The sequence below is a fragment of the Tachyglossus aculeatus genome, chromosome 10 (assembly GCF_015852505.1).
Source record: "Tachyglossus aculeatus isolate mTacAcu1 chromosome 10, mTacAcu1.pri, whole genome shotgun sequence".
NCBI lineage: Eukaryota > Metazoa > Chordata > Mammalia > Monotremata > Tachyglossidae > Tachyglossus > Tachyglossus aculeatus.
The window spans coordinates 58,910,025-58,927,764 of NC_052075.1; the positions used below are offsets into that span (position 1 = coordinate 58,910,025).

General features: G+C 57.9%; 1 protein-coding gene across 1 annotated transcript; it reads left to right on the forward strand.

Annotated features, from left to right (window-relative positions):
• The first annotated feature begins 391 nt into the window (after positions 1–391).
• GDF11 (growth differentiation factor 11) lies at positions 392–11,483 on the forward strand. Its single transcript, XM_038753231.1, has 3 exons — positions 392–770; positions 9,804–10,180; positions 11,044–11,483. Exons 1-3 carry the CDS (start codon positions 392–394, stop codon positions 11,422–11,424), a joined length of 1,137 nt encoding a protein of 378 aa, XP_038609159.1. The 3' UTR covers positions 11,425–11,483.
• The last annotated feature ends 6,257 nt before the right edge of the window (positions 11,484–17,740 follow it).

Consider the following 17,740-nt stretch of genomic DNA (forward strand, 5'->3'; position numbering starts at 1 on the left):
CCTCCCCTTTGTCCCCAGCCCCCCTCCGCCCCTGGGGCCCGTCGGTCCGGGGGGTCCCCCCGCGGCCCGGCCCGCGGTGTCCCCCGCTCCCCTCGGCCGCCGGCGCCTGCCTCTTTTGTGTCCGTGGCAGCCAATCGCGGCCGCTGACGACACGGGCGGCCGGGGCTATAAATGGCCCCGTGGCGGCTCGGGGCCCCCCCCAAGCCGCCCGCCGGCCGCCCCGCGTCGCGCGCCCCCGCCCCCCGGGCGCCCCCTCCCCCCCTCCCCTCTCCTCCCGTCCCTCCTCCTCCTCCTCCTCCCTGTCCCTCCTCCTCCTCCTCCTCCTCCTCCTCCCCCCCCCCCCCCCCCCCCCGGCCCGCCCCCGCCCCCCGCCCCCCGCCGCAGTTCCAGCATGGTAGCCTTGGGCTCGCTGCTCGTCTGCCTCCTGGTCGGCGGCCTGGAGCTGCGGGCCCGGGGGGAGGCGGCCCCGGGGGCGCGGCGGCCCCAGGAGTCCGAGGGCCCGGCCGCCTGCCCCGTGTGCGCCTGGCGCCAGCACAGCCGGGAGCTGCGCCTGGAGACCATCAAGTCGCAGATCCTCAGCAAGCTGCGGCTCAAGGAGGCGCCCAACATCAGCCGCGAGGTGGTCCACCAGCTCCTGCCCAAGGCGCCGCCGCTGCAGCAGATCCTCGACCTGCAGGACTTCCAGGGCGACGCGCTGCAGCCCGAGGCCCTCCTGGAGGAGGACGAGTACCACGCCACCACCGAGACCGTCATCAGCATGGCTCAGGAGAGTGAGTGGTGCGGCCGCCACCCGCCGAGGAGGCCCGCCGAGGGACGGGGCGGGGCGGGGGGGGGGCACCGGGCTGGCACGGGGCTCGCCCGGGGCACGAGGCTTCGTGGGCACGGGGCCCGCTGGGCAGCAGGCCGGCCTCGGAGGCGCCCTACCCCTCCATCCCTCCCTCCCTCCATCCATCCCTCTCGCCCCCCGGCCCGTTGCGGAAGCTTGTCGGTGGCGGGGACCCCAGAGCGGCCGTTATTGCGGGGGAGGGGGCGGCGGGGGGCTCCGGCAAACTTTCTCAACCAACTTATGGGAGGGGAAACGCGTCCCCGAGCCTACACCCCCCGGCCCGCCTGTCTCCCCGAGAAGGACTGGTGGCTGGTACCCCGGTCAGGTCAGGGAGCTGGGCCAGGGGGAGGGGGGAGACGAGACATTCCCCCCTCCCCCTCCCCACACTTCCCCGGGACCCCCGGCTGCTGTCACCGGCGACCCCCACCCCTCTCGTCCGCCTCCACCCGGCCGGGGTCAAAGGGGCCCGGGGAGGCCCGGAGGGGGCCCTGCCCAGGTGTGCCCAGCCCCCGCCCCTCTCTGCTCCTCCTCCACGCCCCTTCCCGCCCGCGAGGCCACGGGCCGGAGGGAGAGGGGACCCAGGCGACCGGGTCAGCCCGTCCCCAGCGGGAGCAGGAGGCGCTGACAGCCTCAGTTTCCCCCCTGCCCCGCTCCGGGAGATGGCCTAGCCTGCCGAAGTCGGGGGGAGAGGGGGTCCCGTCTCCCAGCCTCTGCCCAGTGGAGGGTCCTGGTGGGGGAGCGGTCCATCCCAGCCCAAGCTGCGTGGCAGGGGCCGGTGGGGGGTCTTTCTCTGGCAGACCCCCTAAACACTCTGTTCTGCGCCCCCGCCCCCGCCGGATGACAGTCCGGGATCCCGGCGCCCCGGCTCCCAGCCCCGCCGGGGGAGCGGAAGGTGGACGCGTTACGAGCTCGGCCGCTTTGAAATTTTATGGGCTGTAAAACCGAGGTCGTTTCCCCGCTCTGGGGGGCGGCGAGGAGAAGAGGTCCGCCCCCCCCCCCCCCCCAGGTCTCCCTCGACCCCCTCCGGGGCCCGCCCCCCGCCCCCCCTTCGGTAATTGTTCGCTTTATGGCCGTGGATCAGAAGAGGAGGGGGCGCCGGAGGGGTTTATAGACAGACGGCCATAAAGCCTGGAGCTGGTCCGCGCCCGGCAGGAGGGGGGGAGGGGGGGACCCAGGTGTCCAGCACTGAGGGAGAGCCCGTCCCCCACCCCCCCCGCCCCGCAGCTCCCAGCCCCTGAGCCCGGGCCTCTCGGGGTTAATGCTTGGGGAGGCCTCGGGTCGGGTTTGGGGGCGCTGAGGGTTAAGAGGAGGGGGCTTCTGGGGGCGCAGTCTGTGGGGTCAGGACTGGGGGGGGGCTGATCTGGCTTGGCGCCTGGGAGTCCGGCGGCGGGGGGGGGAAGGGGGGGCACCACCTCCCCACCCCTCACATTAAAGTCTGCGTTTCCCACCGTCCCCCTCCCCACTCCCCTGGTGTTCTCCCAGGCCCCATCCCGCGCCCCTTCCGCCAACCCCGCGGTCATCATCGTCATCAATCGTATTTATTGAGCGCTTACTGTGTGCAGAGCACTGGACTAAGAGCTTGGGAAGTACAAATTTGGCAACACATAGAGACAGTCCCTACCCAACAGTGGGCTCACAGTCTAAAAGACTGTCTAAAACACAATCACACTCTCCCAGCCCTCTCCCACTCCTTTGGGCACCCAGACTCCCCGGGGCTATCTGCCTTGTACAAACACACAACACACACCACACACACCCACATCCCCCCAAAGTCACGCACCTCAACTCTGGCTCTTAACACTCTCACATGCCCGTTGTTGCGTAGGGATCGTCTCCATCTGTTGCCGATCTGTACTTCCCAAGCGCTTGGCACAGTGCTCTGCACACAGTAAGCGCTCAATAAATACGATTGAATGAATGAATGAATGAATGAATGAATGAATATCACCCGGACCACGGACACCCACCCGCGCACACTTCTCCCTTCATCATCATCATCAATCGTATTTATTGAGCGCTTACTTTGTGCAGAGCACTGCACTAAGCGCTGGGAAGTACAAATTGACAACATTGACAACTTCCTTGTCACTCCCAAACGCGCCCATCCCCTCTCCCCATCCTGGGGGACCCAAGGGGCGGGATTCCCGGCCGCCCGCGAGGCTCCTGTTCCCCCATCCCTCCAGCGACCCCCGCCCGTCCCTTCCCTTTAGCAAGACACCCCCTCCGACCAGGTATGGGGTGGGGGATGCAGCCAAACGTCAATCAATCCCCCCCCCATACACACACACACACACACACACACACACACAGGCTCCCTATTCGACGTTGCCCCGGGCGACGGGATGCGGGAGCGGCTGGACCCGCGGGGCCTGGAGGAAGTTAGGGTCCTGGGACGGAGGGACAGTGGCTGTGGCCGGGACCCTGCACGGCCCCTTTAAGAGAGAGGTGGCAGGCCGGAGGGGGAGGGGGCGAAGGGAGGGAGAGGAGGAAGGGGAGGGGGAGGGAGAGAGAGAAGAAGGCACTTTTTATAGTCTAATCCCCCGGGCCGGGGCAGAGGCTAGTGTTGGGCTAATCGCCGCGAGGCCGAGGCTCCGGGCCCCGCCTCCTCTCCCTCCTTCCAGCCCCCCGACCCCTTTCTTCCCCCCACCGCCCCTCGCTCTGCCCTCTGCTCCCGCATCCCCCGGCCCCCGCCGGGCCTCAGTCCCTGGGGGCTTGGGGGGACGCGGGGGGAGGACGCGGCCTGCGAGCAGTGTCGTGACCCCTCTGGATTAGCCCCCGCCCCCAGCCCCGCTATTAAACCTGACCCGGCCGCCCGCCGCACGCCGAGCCGCTCGATGTAACACAGATGTGGCAGGGCCCCCCACTCCTTCCATCCCTGTCCACCCCCCCTCGCTCCCCTCCCACTCCTCCCGTTGCCCCCAATCTTTCCAGGGCAAGTGTGTGTGTGTTTGTGTGTGAGAGACAGAGAGAGAGAGAGATCTGGATCCGGATAAGTGTGTGAGACTTGATCTGGATGTTTGTGTGTGAGATTGGATCAGTGTGTGCGTGCATGCCTGCATGTGTGAGTGTGCAAGCGTGTGTGTGTGAGAGACTGGAATCTGAGTGTGTGAGACTAGATCTGGATGTTGGTTTGTGAGATTGGATCAGTGTGTGCGTGCATGCCTGCATGTATGAGTGTGCAAGCGTGTGTGTGAGAGAGACTGGAATCTGAGTGTGTGAGACTAGATCTGGATGTTGGTGTGTGAGATTGGATCAGTATGTGCGTGCATGCCTGCATGTATGAGTGTGCAAGCGTGTGTGTGAGAGAGACTGGAATCTGAGTGTGTGAGACTAGATCTGGATGTTGGTGTGTGAGATTGGATCAGTGTGTGCGTGCATGCCTGCATGTGTGAGTGTGCAAGCGTGTGTATGTGTGAGAGACTGGAATCTGAGGGTGTGAGTTTGTGTGTGGTTTTTCTGACGCTGTCCTCCCCTGGGTCGCTTCCTTCGACTCGGGCTTCGATGGCTCCTCCTCTCCCTCTTACTTTTGGAGTCCCTCGAGGCTCAGTTCTGGGTCCCCTTTTCCACTCAATCCGCATTCAACGATCCGGGAGTCCCTAAGCTCCTTCAGCTTCAATCAATCAGTGGTATTTTTATGGAGCATTTGGTGCAGAGCACTGTTGAGAGAGCACAATACACTTGGTAGACAAGATCCCTGCTCTCAAGGAGCTTACAGGCTAGTGGGGGAGACAGACATTCAAATAAATTAGAGGTTGGGGAAGAATTTAGTGTGAGGAGTGGGGTTGGGGGTGGATTCAAAAGTGCTTGGGCGGGTGGGATTAAGTTCAGGGGAGAGGCAGTCTTGTCATGCTGTCGAGTTGTCTCCAACCCTAGCAACGCCATGGACACATCTCTCCCAGAGTGCCCCATCTCCATCTGCAATCTTTCTGATAGTGTATCCACAGAGTTTTCTTGTTAAAAATACGGAAGCGGTTTACCATTGCCTCCTTCCGCGCAGTAAACTTGAGTCTTTGCCTTTGACTCTCTCCCGTGCTGTTGCTGCCCAGCACAGGTGAGTTCTGACTTGTAGCAGATCTCCTTCCACTCGCTAGCCACGGCCCAAGCTAGGAATGGAATGGGTAGACTCTCCCTCCCCTAGTCGAGACTGGTAGAGGACTGGAAACTCTCCAGGTGCAACCCTGAGAGGAGGGAGAGGCAGTAGGGAGAGAAAATAGGGAGGGAGGATAAGAGCTTAGTCTTGAAGGATTTCAATGTCTTCACCTCCGATAACTGGGGAAAGTGGAAGCCGGGAAATCCGTCTTCAATGCCCACCTCTAGGCAGATGATTCATTAATTCTGACCTCTCCTTCCCCGCAATCTCGCATCTCTTCCTGCCTCCAGGGCAGCTCTGCATGGATGTCCTGCTGGCATCTCAAGTTCAACATGGTCAAAACTCTTCATCCACCCTCCCAAGCCCTCTCCTCCCCCTCGCTGTCCCATCACTGTTGACGACACGCCATCCTCCCTGCCTTGAACAGTGGTCTCAACTCCTCCCTCTCTTCCAACTCAGTCTGCTTCCAAATCCTGCTGGGTTTTCCACCACATCTCTAGAATCCACCTCCCCCCTCTCCATCCAAACAGCCCCATTCCGATTCAGGCAGTTGACCCATTCTGGCTACTGCAAAAGCCTCCTCTCTGACCTCCCTGCTTCCAGCTTCTTCCCTCTCCGGTCCAGACTTCACTCTGATGCCCGGATCATCATTCTGAAGCGACATTCTGCACACAATAATACAAACTGAGGAATTTGTTAAGTGCTTATTATGTGCCAAGCACTGTTCTAAGCACTGGGGTAGGTACAAGGTAATCAAGCTGGACACAGTCCCTGTCCCACATGGGGCTCACTTAATCCCCATTTTACAGATGACATAACTGAGGTGCAGAGAAGCAAAGTGACTTGTCCAAGGTCACACAGCAGACAAGTGAATAGAACCCATGTCCTCTGACTCCCGGGGCCGTGCTCTTGCCACTAGGCTACACTTCTTCTCCCCGTCTCCCTCCTGCTCAAAAACCTCCAGTGGTTGCCCATCCTTCTCCACATCAAGCAGACGCTCCTGACCATCAGCTTTAAGGCATTCAGTCAGCAATCTCCCACTAACTAATCTTTGCTCCTTCTCCTACACTCCACCTCACAGACTTCACTCTTCTCAAGCGAATGCCTTTCTCATCTCTTTCACTGCTGACCTCTTGCCAACCCTCGCCCTCCCGCAAGGAACACCCTCCTCCTACATATCCAAAAGACCACAGTTCTCCCCATTTTTAAAGCCCTATGGAAATCGCACCTCCTCTAGGAGGCCTTCCCTGATTAATTTTTAGTCACCCTAGTGTATAGCACAGAACTGCCACTTCAGCACCTCGATGTCATCTAAGCATGAAAATGCCCATAGCCCCCTCCGAAGCACTTATAGCCATAGCTTGGTACTCTACTGCTTCCTCCAATCTGTAATTGATTTTACTCTCTGTCTCTCCTGCTAGATTGTAAGCTTCTTGAGGGCAGGGATGGTGTCTACTAATGCTACTGTATTCATTCATTCAGTCATTCATTCAATCATATTTATGGAGCACTTACTATGTGCAGAGTGTACTAAGCGCTTGGGAGAGTACAACATAAACACACACATTCCCTGCCCACAATGAGCTTACAGCCTGTAAACTTACTACTGTCCCGGGGCTTATTACAGTGCTTTCAACATAGTAGGTGCTCAATAAATAGTAATGATTGGATCTCTATGTGAGAGAGAGAGAGAGACTGGGTCTGAGTGAATGTGATCAGGTCTGTGTGTGTGTGTGTGTGTGAGATTGTGTGTATATATGTGTGTGGGGGTGAAGTTGGAGTGTTGGATTTACCCCTCCTTGCCCTGCTCTTGCTGCTCTGGCTCTGAGCACCCTCCAGCACTGGTCCTGCCTGGGCTTCCTCAGGCTCCATCCCTGACAGGGTGAGTGTCAGTCCCGGTGTCTCTCTTCCCCCCACCGCCCCCCCAATGCCCAGATCCAGACCAAAACCATCCCAGCCCCGGGTTCACCCCCAGACCTAGACCCACCCCCTGCCCCAAACCCAGCCCCAGTCCCCACCCAGCCCGCACGGTGAGCACTGCAGAGTTGCTGAAGCACCTGCAGACTTTGAGGGGAGGATAGGGAGGCAGGCCAGAGGACAAGGGAAGAGAGGCAGGGGCTCCTGGTCCTTGAGGCCCGACACTGGGCAGGATCCCAGGGTGCCGGCTCCCTGTCCAGATTGGAGGAGAACTGGGCAGGGTGGGGGCAGTCGAGCGATCGACTGACTGACTGATGGGAGCAGACCGAGGACACCAGAGCTGTAGGGACTCTGAGTGATCATCTGGTCCAACCCCCAGCCTTCAGGCCTTAAACTCTTTGGGCGATTGAGGTCTATTCTGGCCACCTGGGGTAGAGTCCCCATCCTCCCTCCAGCACGTAGGTGTTCCCGGGCCCAGGCCTGGAGCAATCTCAGCCCACATCTTCCTAAGAAGATCCCTCAGGGCCGTAGCGTCAGGGTCCAGCCACCCCAGTCTTCTCTTCCCCAACCACACATATCAGACTGACCCCTCCCCACATTTCCATTCCCAGAGTCAGCCCCTCTTACCCAAACACACACACACACACACACACACACACACACACACACACGCACTCACACTCAGGATCTCTCCAGCCAAGACCAGGCCTGGACCCAAGATTCCTGTGGCTCCATCCCGGGGGTTCAAAAGCACCTTCAGCTCTGCCTTGTGCCCAGCTTGGAGTCCACTAACCTCTCCTGATTGTTATCTGCTCTGCCTGTGAAATCTGCTCATCACCTGTCTGAGGCTTCAAGAAAAGGCAGGGAGGGGACTGTTTCAGGCTAGCGGGGTCAGAGAGAGGAATATCTCTGTAAGGGAGCAGAAAGAGGGGCATCGCAGATGGTGGGGTGGGGGAGTGGTTGACTGTGGGTTTGGCTGCTGATTCCTCTTTCAGACTGTGAGCCCACTGTTGGGTAGGGACTGCCTCTATATGTTGCCAACTTGTACTTCCCAAGCACTTAGTACAGTGCTCTGCACACAGTAAGTGCTCAATAAATATGATTGATTGATTGATTGGTTGGTTTCTGGGTCCTAGCTAACCTCCCTTCCTCCCCATGCTGTTCCAGTCATGTAGCCAGGAGAGGGGTCAGTCAGGCAAAAAATTAATAATCAATCAATCAATTTTATATATATATATATATATATATATATATATATATATATATATACATTGAGCACCTACTGCATGCAGAGCACTCTACTAAGCACTCAGGTGGGTACAGAAGAGGTACAAGACGTGAACCCTGACTCCAAAGAGCTTGCATTCTAGCAGGGAAGACAAGACACTTAAATTAACGAAGGGGAGTAATAGACCACATGAGTTTGTACATGAGTGACATAGAGACTGTGGGAATTTAAGTGCTTTGATGCCCCCAAGGTGCTGAAAGGTCAGCCAAAGGGATATAAAGGCAGGGAGATGAGAGATTGATCAGGGAAGGCCTCCTGGAGGAGATGAGCTCTCAAAAGGGCTTTGAAGATGGGGGGAAGCAGTGGCCTGCCAGATGTGAAGGAGGTTGGGCAGGGGGAATTCCAGGCAGGAGGGAGGGCTTAGAGCAAGGGTTTTGGCAATGGAAGAGACAAGAATGAGGAACGGTGAGTGGCTTTGTTTTAGAGGAGCAGAGTGGGAGCTGGAGTGTAATGGGAGGAGAGTGGACAGGTAAGAGGAAAAATGCTGATTGGGTTCTGGGGTTTCTGCCTGACGCAGAGAAGAAGGTGGGGAGAAAGTTGGCTGCCCCTTTCTCCCTCCCCACCCCAGTTGGCCCCACATGGAGTGTCTGAGCTCCAGAGAGGATGGGTTTCCAGGCGCTGGTCTGGGAGTCCAGCAGGGGTGGGGGTGGAGGGCAGGCAGGGGCTGGGATGGGAGAGGGTTCTGCTGGTCGCAACGGGCCAACCAAACCCAAAGAAATGTGGACCCCCTGCTCCATCCCGAGTGTCTCCCGGCAGCTAGAAGGGGAGGGGACTGATTGAAACTGCAGCAGGAGGGACTGGAGCTATTCAGCAGCAAGAATTTCCTGAGACTAGACATCTCCCTCGTCCACTGTCAGTGGCATCAGGAGCTCCAACTTCGGGAGTGGCTCTTCCCTGAAGACCAGCCAGCCTGGACCAAGTAGCCTCTGGTTCTTGACCAGATAGCCTCAGGAAGGTCCCAGGTGCCTGAGCCAGAAAGCCACCCCGCGGGAGAGGCCCACAAACCATAAATCAATCCCAGAGGGGATGGGGGAGGGGCGTGTGGTTGGGAAAGAGAAGGCTGATGTCAGCATTGGGCCCCGGACTTCCAGTCTCTTGGCCCCAGAGAGGTTTCCAGGAGAGGATGAAGAGACTGAACAGAGCAAATAGGTTGGGACTGCAGCAGGAGGGAGAAGGGTTAGACCTAAGGAAGGACTTCCCGACAGCCCCGGGGACTCAGCCGGGAGCAGGCGAATGAGGGAGATCTGGTCACTGCATGGAGGCAGGGGGACTGGCCAGGAAGATCTGTGGGCGCTCCTCCCCAAGACTGTGTTCTGAGGAAGACTACACCCCTCACTCTGAATGGGTACTGGTTTTGCCCTGCCCACCTGGTCTACAGCTGGGTTGTCCTGTGAGCCCCGAGCCCCCAGGGCCAGAGGGGCAGTGATGAGAGATGGGGAATGGGGAGGAGGTAGTCCCACCCCTCCCCTTGATGGGGTCCAGCTGTAGCCTGGGGATCAGGCAAGGGCCAGAATTTGGATGCTTCAGCAGCCAGAAGAGAAGACTGAGGGCGCTGGAATCGGCAGCCACGGGGCAGGGAGGAAAGGAGGGAGGAGGCCTGGGGAGTGGGTTGGGGGTGGGTCGGTTGTCGGCCCTCCTGGCTCCATCCCTGTGCTGAGCACTGCCCTCGCCCCTCCCCACAGCGGACCCGGCCGTGCAGACAGACGGAAGCCCACACTGCTGCCACTTCCAGTTCAGCCCCAAGGTCATGTTCACCAAGGTGCTGAAGGCCCAGCTGTGGGTGTACCTGCGGCCCGTGGCCCGACCGGCCACCGTCTACCTGCAGATCCTGCGCCTGAAGCCCCTGGGCGGGGAGGGCGGGCGGAGACACATCCGCATCCGCTCGCTCAAGATCGAGCTGCAGTCCCGCAGCGGCCACTGGCAGAGCATCGACTTCAAGCAGGTGCTGCAGAGCTGGTTCCGGCAGCCGCAGAGCAACTGGGGCATCGAGATCAACGCCTTCGACCCCAGCGGCACCGACCTGGCCGTCACCTCGTTGGGGCCCGGGGCCGAAGGGCTGGTGAGGCCGGGGATGGGGGGAGGGGGCTGGAGGGGAGGGGACGGACGGGCCTAAGGAAGCTGGGGTCCCCAAAGGGGCAGGACTAAGAAGGCTGGGGTCCCCCAAAGGGGCATGGCCGCAGAGACAACGGGGATAAGGAGACAGAAGAACCAGAGGGCCCGTTGTTGGATAGCGATTGTCTTCATCTGTTGCCGAACTGTACTTTCCAAGCGCTTAGTACGTGCTCTGCACACAGTAAGCGCTCAGTAAACACGATTGAATGAATGAGAGGGGCAGAGAGAAGAGAGAGAGAGTGGGAAGGGGCGGGGCTGTCGCCAACTTGTACTTCCCAAGCGCTTAGTACAGTGCTCTGCACACAGTAAGCGCTCAATAAATATGATTGAATGAATGAGAGGGGCAGAGAGAAGAGAGAGAGAGTGGGAAGGGGCGGGGCTGTCACCAACTTGTACTTCCCAAGCGCTTAGTACAGTGCTCTGCACACAGTAAGCGCTCAAATACGATTGAATGAATGAATGAATGAGAGAGGGGCGGGGTTAAAGAGGATGGGGGCTGAGAGAGGAGGGGCTGGAGATGCCGAGGACTGGGAGAGGGGCTTCTGAGGCCGAGAGTGGATGGCTAGAGGAGCAGGGCTGGGGCCTACGGGGTGGGTCCGGCCCGAAAGGAGAGGCTAAGGTGAGGGGAGGGCAATTGAAGCTGGAACCTCGGGAGGGGCTTGAAGAGGCCTGGGGAGGATGGGGGCGTCGGAAGTCAGGAGGAAGAGCCGGGGAGGGAGGCTAAGGAATTGTTGGAGCAGGACCCGGGAGCAAGGGGTGCCGGGACACCTGTCCCTCACCGTCCCCCTCTCCCTGTCCCCCGACCCCCAGCACCCCTTCATGGAGCTGCGCGTACTGGAGAACAGCAAGCGGTCCCGGAGGAACCTGGGCCTGGACTGCGACGAGCACTCGGCCGAGTCCCGCTGCTGCCGCTACCCCCTCACAGTGGACTTTGAGGCCTTCGGTTGGGACTGGATCATCGCCCCCAAACGCTACAAGGCCAACTACTGCTCGGGCCAGTGCGAGTACATGTTCCTGCAGAAATACCCTCACACCCACCTGGTGCAGCAGGCCAGCCCCCGCGGCTCCGCCGGGCCCTGCTGCACCCCCACCAAGATGTCCCCCATTAACATGCTCTACTTCAACGACAAACAGCAGATCATCTACGGCAAGATCCCCGGCATGGTCGTCGACCGCTGCGGCTGCTCCTAGGAGGTGTGGGAGAGGGGATCTGGACCCCCACTCCTTGCCCCCCACCCCGCGGCCCTCCCCCTCCCCGGACCCCCCGCCGGATCCCCCTTCCCCCGGACCCCTTAGAGCCCCACCGGGCCCCAGGGGAGAAGGGGAGAGGCTGGTGAGGGGCGCTGGGAGAGTCTGCTAGGGCGTTGGAGCTGGGAGAGCCAGGCAGAGAGGTTTGAGAGATGTAGGGAGACAGCGAGGGAGAGAAAGAGTGAGCAAGACCAAGGACGTAGAGACGGAGGGGAAGTAGAGATGGGGAGACACAGTCAGAGACCACAGGGAGAAACGCAGAGAGATGCGTGACAGACACACAGAGGGAAAAAGCTCTAGAGGTGGAGGGGCAGAGAAAGAGACAGGAAGAGAGGCAGAGAAAGAGACAGGAAGAGAGACAGAGCAGGGTCCGTGGGAGAAAGCGCGTCAGGGAGAGAAAGGAGCGGGGGCAAGTGGAGCACGAGGGTCAGAGACAGTCAGACAGGGGAGAAGGGAAAGGGGTCCGGGCCCCCATCCTTGGCTCGTGGCCATCCCCTCCTCCCCATCCCTGCCGGACTGCAGCTAGAAAGGCTTTTGTACGTTTATTTATTTATTTATTGATCTGGGTTTGGGGTTTTTTTGTTTTGTTTTGTTTTTCTTTTTCGGCTGGTGTTCGGCTTTACTGAGCTGCAGCCGACCCCCCACCGCCCCGCCATGCCCCGGGGCCCCAAGCACTTGATGGAGGGAAAGGGAGAGGGAGGGCCAGGGGGTGGAGCGGAGGAGAGATGATCCCAACCCTCACCCAAAGCGGGTAACTCACTTTGTTCTTATAGACGGCACAGCCGTGGAGGAGGGCTGGACGGAAAGGAAAGGGAACGGGGGTTGGGGGGGGAGGGAGGGGGGTACCACTCAGGACACGGTGGAGGGGGAGGGAGAGTCTATCTCCCGGCTCCAGGGCAGCTGACTGCAGCAGGAGGGACCGAAGTTAGACAGCAGGGAAAACTTGCCGGGCGCTAATAGCTGGGGGCGCTGAGGGTGACCAGGCCGGGCCAGCCCCATCTCCCTCCACCCCCAGGCAGGAGACCAAAGAAGCTACGGGTTCACCCCCTGCTTGCAGACCCCGGGGCCCTGGTGTCCAGAGGGTTGGGGGCTGTGGCGGGGTTCAGAGAAGGGCAGGCGACAGGGAGCGGGACCTGGACCCCAACCACGAACGCAGTGCGGGGGTGGTGATGCCACTCTTCTAGCTTTCATTTCAGGAAGCCAGCACGGGGCAGGGGTGCGGGTGGACGGGTGGGCTGGGGAGAGGCGGGGGGCCGGGACGGATCGTGAGCACTTAACCGGGAGAAGCCCCCCTTCTGTCCCAAGCACTTTAACCTCCCGGCCCGGTCTCGGGGGGTGGGGGTGGGGAGTCCTCGCATCCACCTCAGCCCACATCCATCTCATCGGAGGATCTCCAAGCGCATTATGGACTGCCTTCGGGGTGGGGGTGTGGGTGGACAGGGACGCTTTATGATCATCTTCCCCCGCTTGGTGGGGATGGGCCTACCCTCAAAACTCGAGTTTTTCCCCTGCCACCCTGACCCAATTCAAACTCCCGTGACTCTTGACTTTAGATGACTTCTTTTTTATTTGTCGGGGAAGGGCCCGGGACCCCCGCCCCCGTGAAGACTTCGGGGGTGCACAGGGCCCACCCCCCCAGGACACGATGCGGGCCCGAGGCCCTCAGAAGGGAGGCCGAGGTGAGGGGGCGGTGGCCAACCCGCCCCGACGCCCTCCTCCCAGGACAAAATGGGGGGGGCCCCGTCGAACATATCATTATAATTATTATAATTATGATTATTTTCTTTGTGGGTAAGGTACACCGTGTGAGGAAACGTCTTTAGCTTTTGTATGGGGGGGGCGGAGCCAAGGGACAAAGGACAAAGGACGCCTTTACCAAGATGGCGGCTCAGGGGGAGGGGGGCCGTATCGGCCAGCCTGCGGAGCACGTGACCGAAGCCAACATGGCCGCCGGCCGGTTGGAAGGGGGTGTGAGGGGGGGGAGGTGGGATCACGTGACCCAAAAAACCAGCACTTGAACTTGAGGTAAAATCGACAATAAAAGCAGATCGAAAAGTTCAGACGGACAAGCACCGTGGTCCATATTTCCGCCCCGAGGACCCCCCACCCCTTCATCAAACCCTTAGGGAGGGACAGAGCGTGGGAGGGACGGAAGAGGAAGGTGGATGTGGGTAAGGGGGCGAGGTGGATAAAGGGGTGAGATAGATAATAATGATGGCATTTATTAAGCGCTTACTATGTGCAAAGCACTGTTCTAAGCGCTGGGGAGGTTACACGCTGATCAGGTTGTCCCACGGGGCGTTCACAGTCTTAATCCCCATTTTACAGCTGAGGGAACTGAGACACAGAGAAGTTAAGTGACTTGCCCAAAGTCACACAGCTGACATGTGTGACTTGCTCTCCCCCTCCCCCCCATCTTACCTCCTTCCCTTCCCCACAGCACCTGTATATATGTATATATGTTTGTACATATTTATTACTCTATTTATTTTACTTGTACATATCTATTCTATTTATTTTGTTAGTATGTTTGGTTTTGTTCTCTGCCTCCCCCTTTTAGACTGTGAGCCCACTGTTGGGTAGGGACTGTCTCTATATGTTGCCAATTTGTACTTCCCAAGCGCTTAGTACAGTGCTCTGCATATAGTAAGCGCTCAATAAATACGATTGATGATGATGATGATGTGGCGGAGCCGGGATTTGAACCCATGACCTCCGACTCCAAAGCCCGTCCTCTTTCCACTGAGCCACGCTGCTTCTCTAGATAGATCAGGGTGGAGGGTTTTTTTGGTATTTGTTAATCAATCAATCAATCAATCAATCGTATTTATTGAGCACTTACTGTGTGCAGAGCACTGTACTAAGCGCTTGGGAAGTACAAGTTGGCAACATATAGAGTACAGTCCCTATCCAACAGTGGGCTCACAGTCTAAAAGGGGGAGTTAAGTGCTGACTATGTGTCAGACACTACTAAGCTAATCAGGTTGGTTACAGTCTATGTCCCACAGGGGACTCGCAGTCTTAAACTGCATATTATTCATTCAATCGTATTTATTGAGCGCTTACTGTGTGCAGAGCACTGTACTAAGCGCTCATCATATTACAGATGAGGTATCCGGCAAAGAAAAGTTAAGTGACTTGTTCGAGGTCACACAGCAGACAAATGGCGAAACTGGGATTTGGGATAAGATGAGGAGCAGGGCAGAGGGTCTTTGCTATATTAGAATACCATTTTGTATTAAGCCCACCCCTCCCCATCAGTGGTATTTATTGAATGCTTCCTGTGTGTACAAAGCACTGTACTAAGCACTTGGGAGGATAAATATAACAGAGTTGGTAGACATATTCCCTGCCCGCAATGAGCTCACAGTCTAGAGGGGGAGACAGTCATTAATATAAATTATGGATATGGACATAATTGCTGTAGGGCTGAGGGAGCGGTGAATAAAGGAGCAAATCAGGTCAATGCAGAAGGGATTGGGAATAGAAGAAAAGGAAGGCTTAGTCAGGGAAGGCCACTTGGAGGAGATGAGTCTTCAAAAAGACTTTGAAGGTGGAAAAAGTCATTGTCTCTCAGATATACGTTGCCAACTTGTACTTCCCAAGCACTTAGTACAGTGCTCTGCACACAGTAAGCGCTCAATAAATACGATTGATGATGATATGAAGAGGGAGGACGTTCCAGGCCATTGGCAGGACGTGGCCAAGAGGTTGACGGTGAGATAGACGACATCAAGGTACCGTTGGCATTAGGGGAGCAAAGTGTGCAGGCTGGGTTGTAAAAGGAAGGTAGGGAGGTAAGGGAGGAGGGGGCAAGGTGATCGAGTTCTTTAAAGCCAATGGTAAGGAGTTTCTGATTGAGGCAGAGGTGGATGGGCAATCACTAGAGGTTCTGAGGAGTGGGGAAAAAAGGACTGAATGTTTTTGTAGAGTGAAGTATGGACTGGAATGGGGAGAGACAGGAGGTGAGGAGGTCATCAAGGAGGCTGATACAGAAATCACAGCAGGATAGGATAAGTGCTTGGATTAAAGCGGCAGCAGTTTGGATGGAAAGGAAAGGGTGAATTTTCGCAATGTTGTGAAGGTTGAACCAACAGGATTTAGTGATAGATTGAATATGTGGGTTAAATGAGAGGGACGAGTCAAGGATAACACCAAGGTTAGGGGTTTAGTGAGATGGCAAGGATGGTGGGGCTGTCTACAGTGATGGGAATATCAGGGGGAGGACAGGGTTTGCAAGGGAAGATAAGGAGTTCTGTTTTGGGCATGTTAAGTTTGAGATGTTGGTGAGACATGCAATCCCCATGCAGGACTGAGAAGAGGAGCTGGAGCAGACGGGCATGGGGCACGGTGGGGGAAGTCGGGAGACTCAGGTTCTAATCCTGAGCTCTAATCCCAGCTCACAGTCTTAATCCCCGTTTTATGGATGAGGTAATAGAGGCACAGAGAAAACAAGTGACTTGCCCGAGGTCACGGAGCAGACAAGTGGCAGAGCTGGGATTAGAACCCAGGTCCTTCTGACCCCCTGGCCTGTGCTTTATCCACTAGACCCCGCTGCTTCTCCTTCCCGTTACTGAATCATCTTTCATTCAATTGTATTTATTGAGCTCTTACTGTGTGCAGAGCACTGTAGTAAGCGCATGTTCTCCTTCCCCCATCGATGGTGGGCCCCATGTGAGACAGATACCTAACCTGCTTGTACGATATCTACCCGAAAATTAAGCCGGAAGTAAGTGCTTAACAAATAGCATAATTATTAACCCTATGTTTGCCCCCTACCTCGGTTGCCCCTTCTTGAAGCTTAGAAGAGGTGAATCTGAGTGGGGGGATCACTAGTGGGGAAAAAATGGAAAAACTGGTTAGTAGTTGGGGCTGCACTCTGCCAGGAGAGTGGGAAAGGAAGTCAGGGCCGGGGGGAGTGGGCTAGATGACTCCTGGATCTGGGAGAAGCCAGAACTAAATCCCTCACACCTCAGCCCCGAAACCCTTGTCGAGACCCCTCAAATCAATCAGCCTGATGTGTCAGGGTGACCAGCAGCCCTGTGGGGGTCCCCAGCCCCAAGACCTCTGCTCCCCAAGTAGAAGACTAAGTCAGACTGCCCCTTCCCCCCCACAAATGGAGATTCTGTCCCATTAAGATTGGAGCTCTCTGAAGCCGGAGTTAAGCCAGTACCCGCTTGCCCCCGGGGAATTTCGTGGCGCAGACGACAAACCCCGATAATCCCCCCACTCCCACCAGCTGCCATGGCCGGCTTCTCTGAGATGATGGGTGCAGTGTCCCGAGAAGCCCCGAGGGCCTCAAGTCCCTGACTCCCCTCCCTGAGAGCGGTTGCCAAGGTGACGATCGGGGAGGAGGGACCACGTTGGCGAGGAGGGCACCGGTCCCGGGCAGAGCGCCCGACCGGCTTCACCCCACCGCGCCTGGGGTGGGCGGCCTGAGGCGGCCCGGGCTCTTGGCTGATGCTACCACTCCCACCGCCCTCCTCCCCGCGGTTTCCCACGCTCCCTGGCCGCGGAAGGAGGACGGGAGGTGGCAGAGGCGGTCCTGGCTCCCATCCACTGGGGCTCCAGGGCGGGAGGGCAGCCAGCACCATGCACCCGGTCCCCCCCACCCGCCTGCTCCACCCCCGGGGCTGCAAGCAGGCCCAGCAGCTGTCGAGCCCCCATCTCCTGCCCCGCTGTCGGGGAGGCCGGACTAGGCCGGACTGGGCGAGGAGACCTCGCAGGCTGCTCCTTCTGCAAGCCGGGGGCCGCGACCCCCTCAATTACCTCTCCCCCACTACTCATCCTCACTCCCCTCCTACTCCACCCCAGCTTGCAGGCTTCATTAGACTTGGAACAGTGCTTTGCACATAGTAAGCGCATAACAAATGCCATCATCATTATCACTAGACTTCACCGCTTGATGTGGGCAGGGAACATAACTAATTCTGTTGGATTGTACCCTCCCAAGCGCTTAGAACGGCTCTTTGCAAATAAAAGCACTAAATGCCATTGATTGGACTGATGGATTCCCCCCCTCTCATGCTAACCTACATGCCCATCATTCTCAGCGTTTAGAACAGTGCTCTGCACACAGTAAGCACTCAACAGATACAATTCAATTAATGAATCTCTCGGTGGCCAACCGTTTGCTTTCACTTCCCCTCAGTCTGGAACGCCCTCTCCCTTCAAACCTGACAGAGCCCACCATCATAGCTCTTCGGAAAAATCACACCTCCAAGAGGTCTTCCAGGTTTACCTCTAATCTCCCCACACT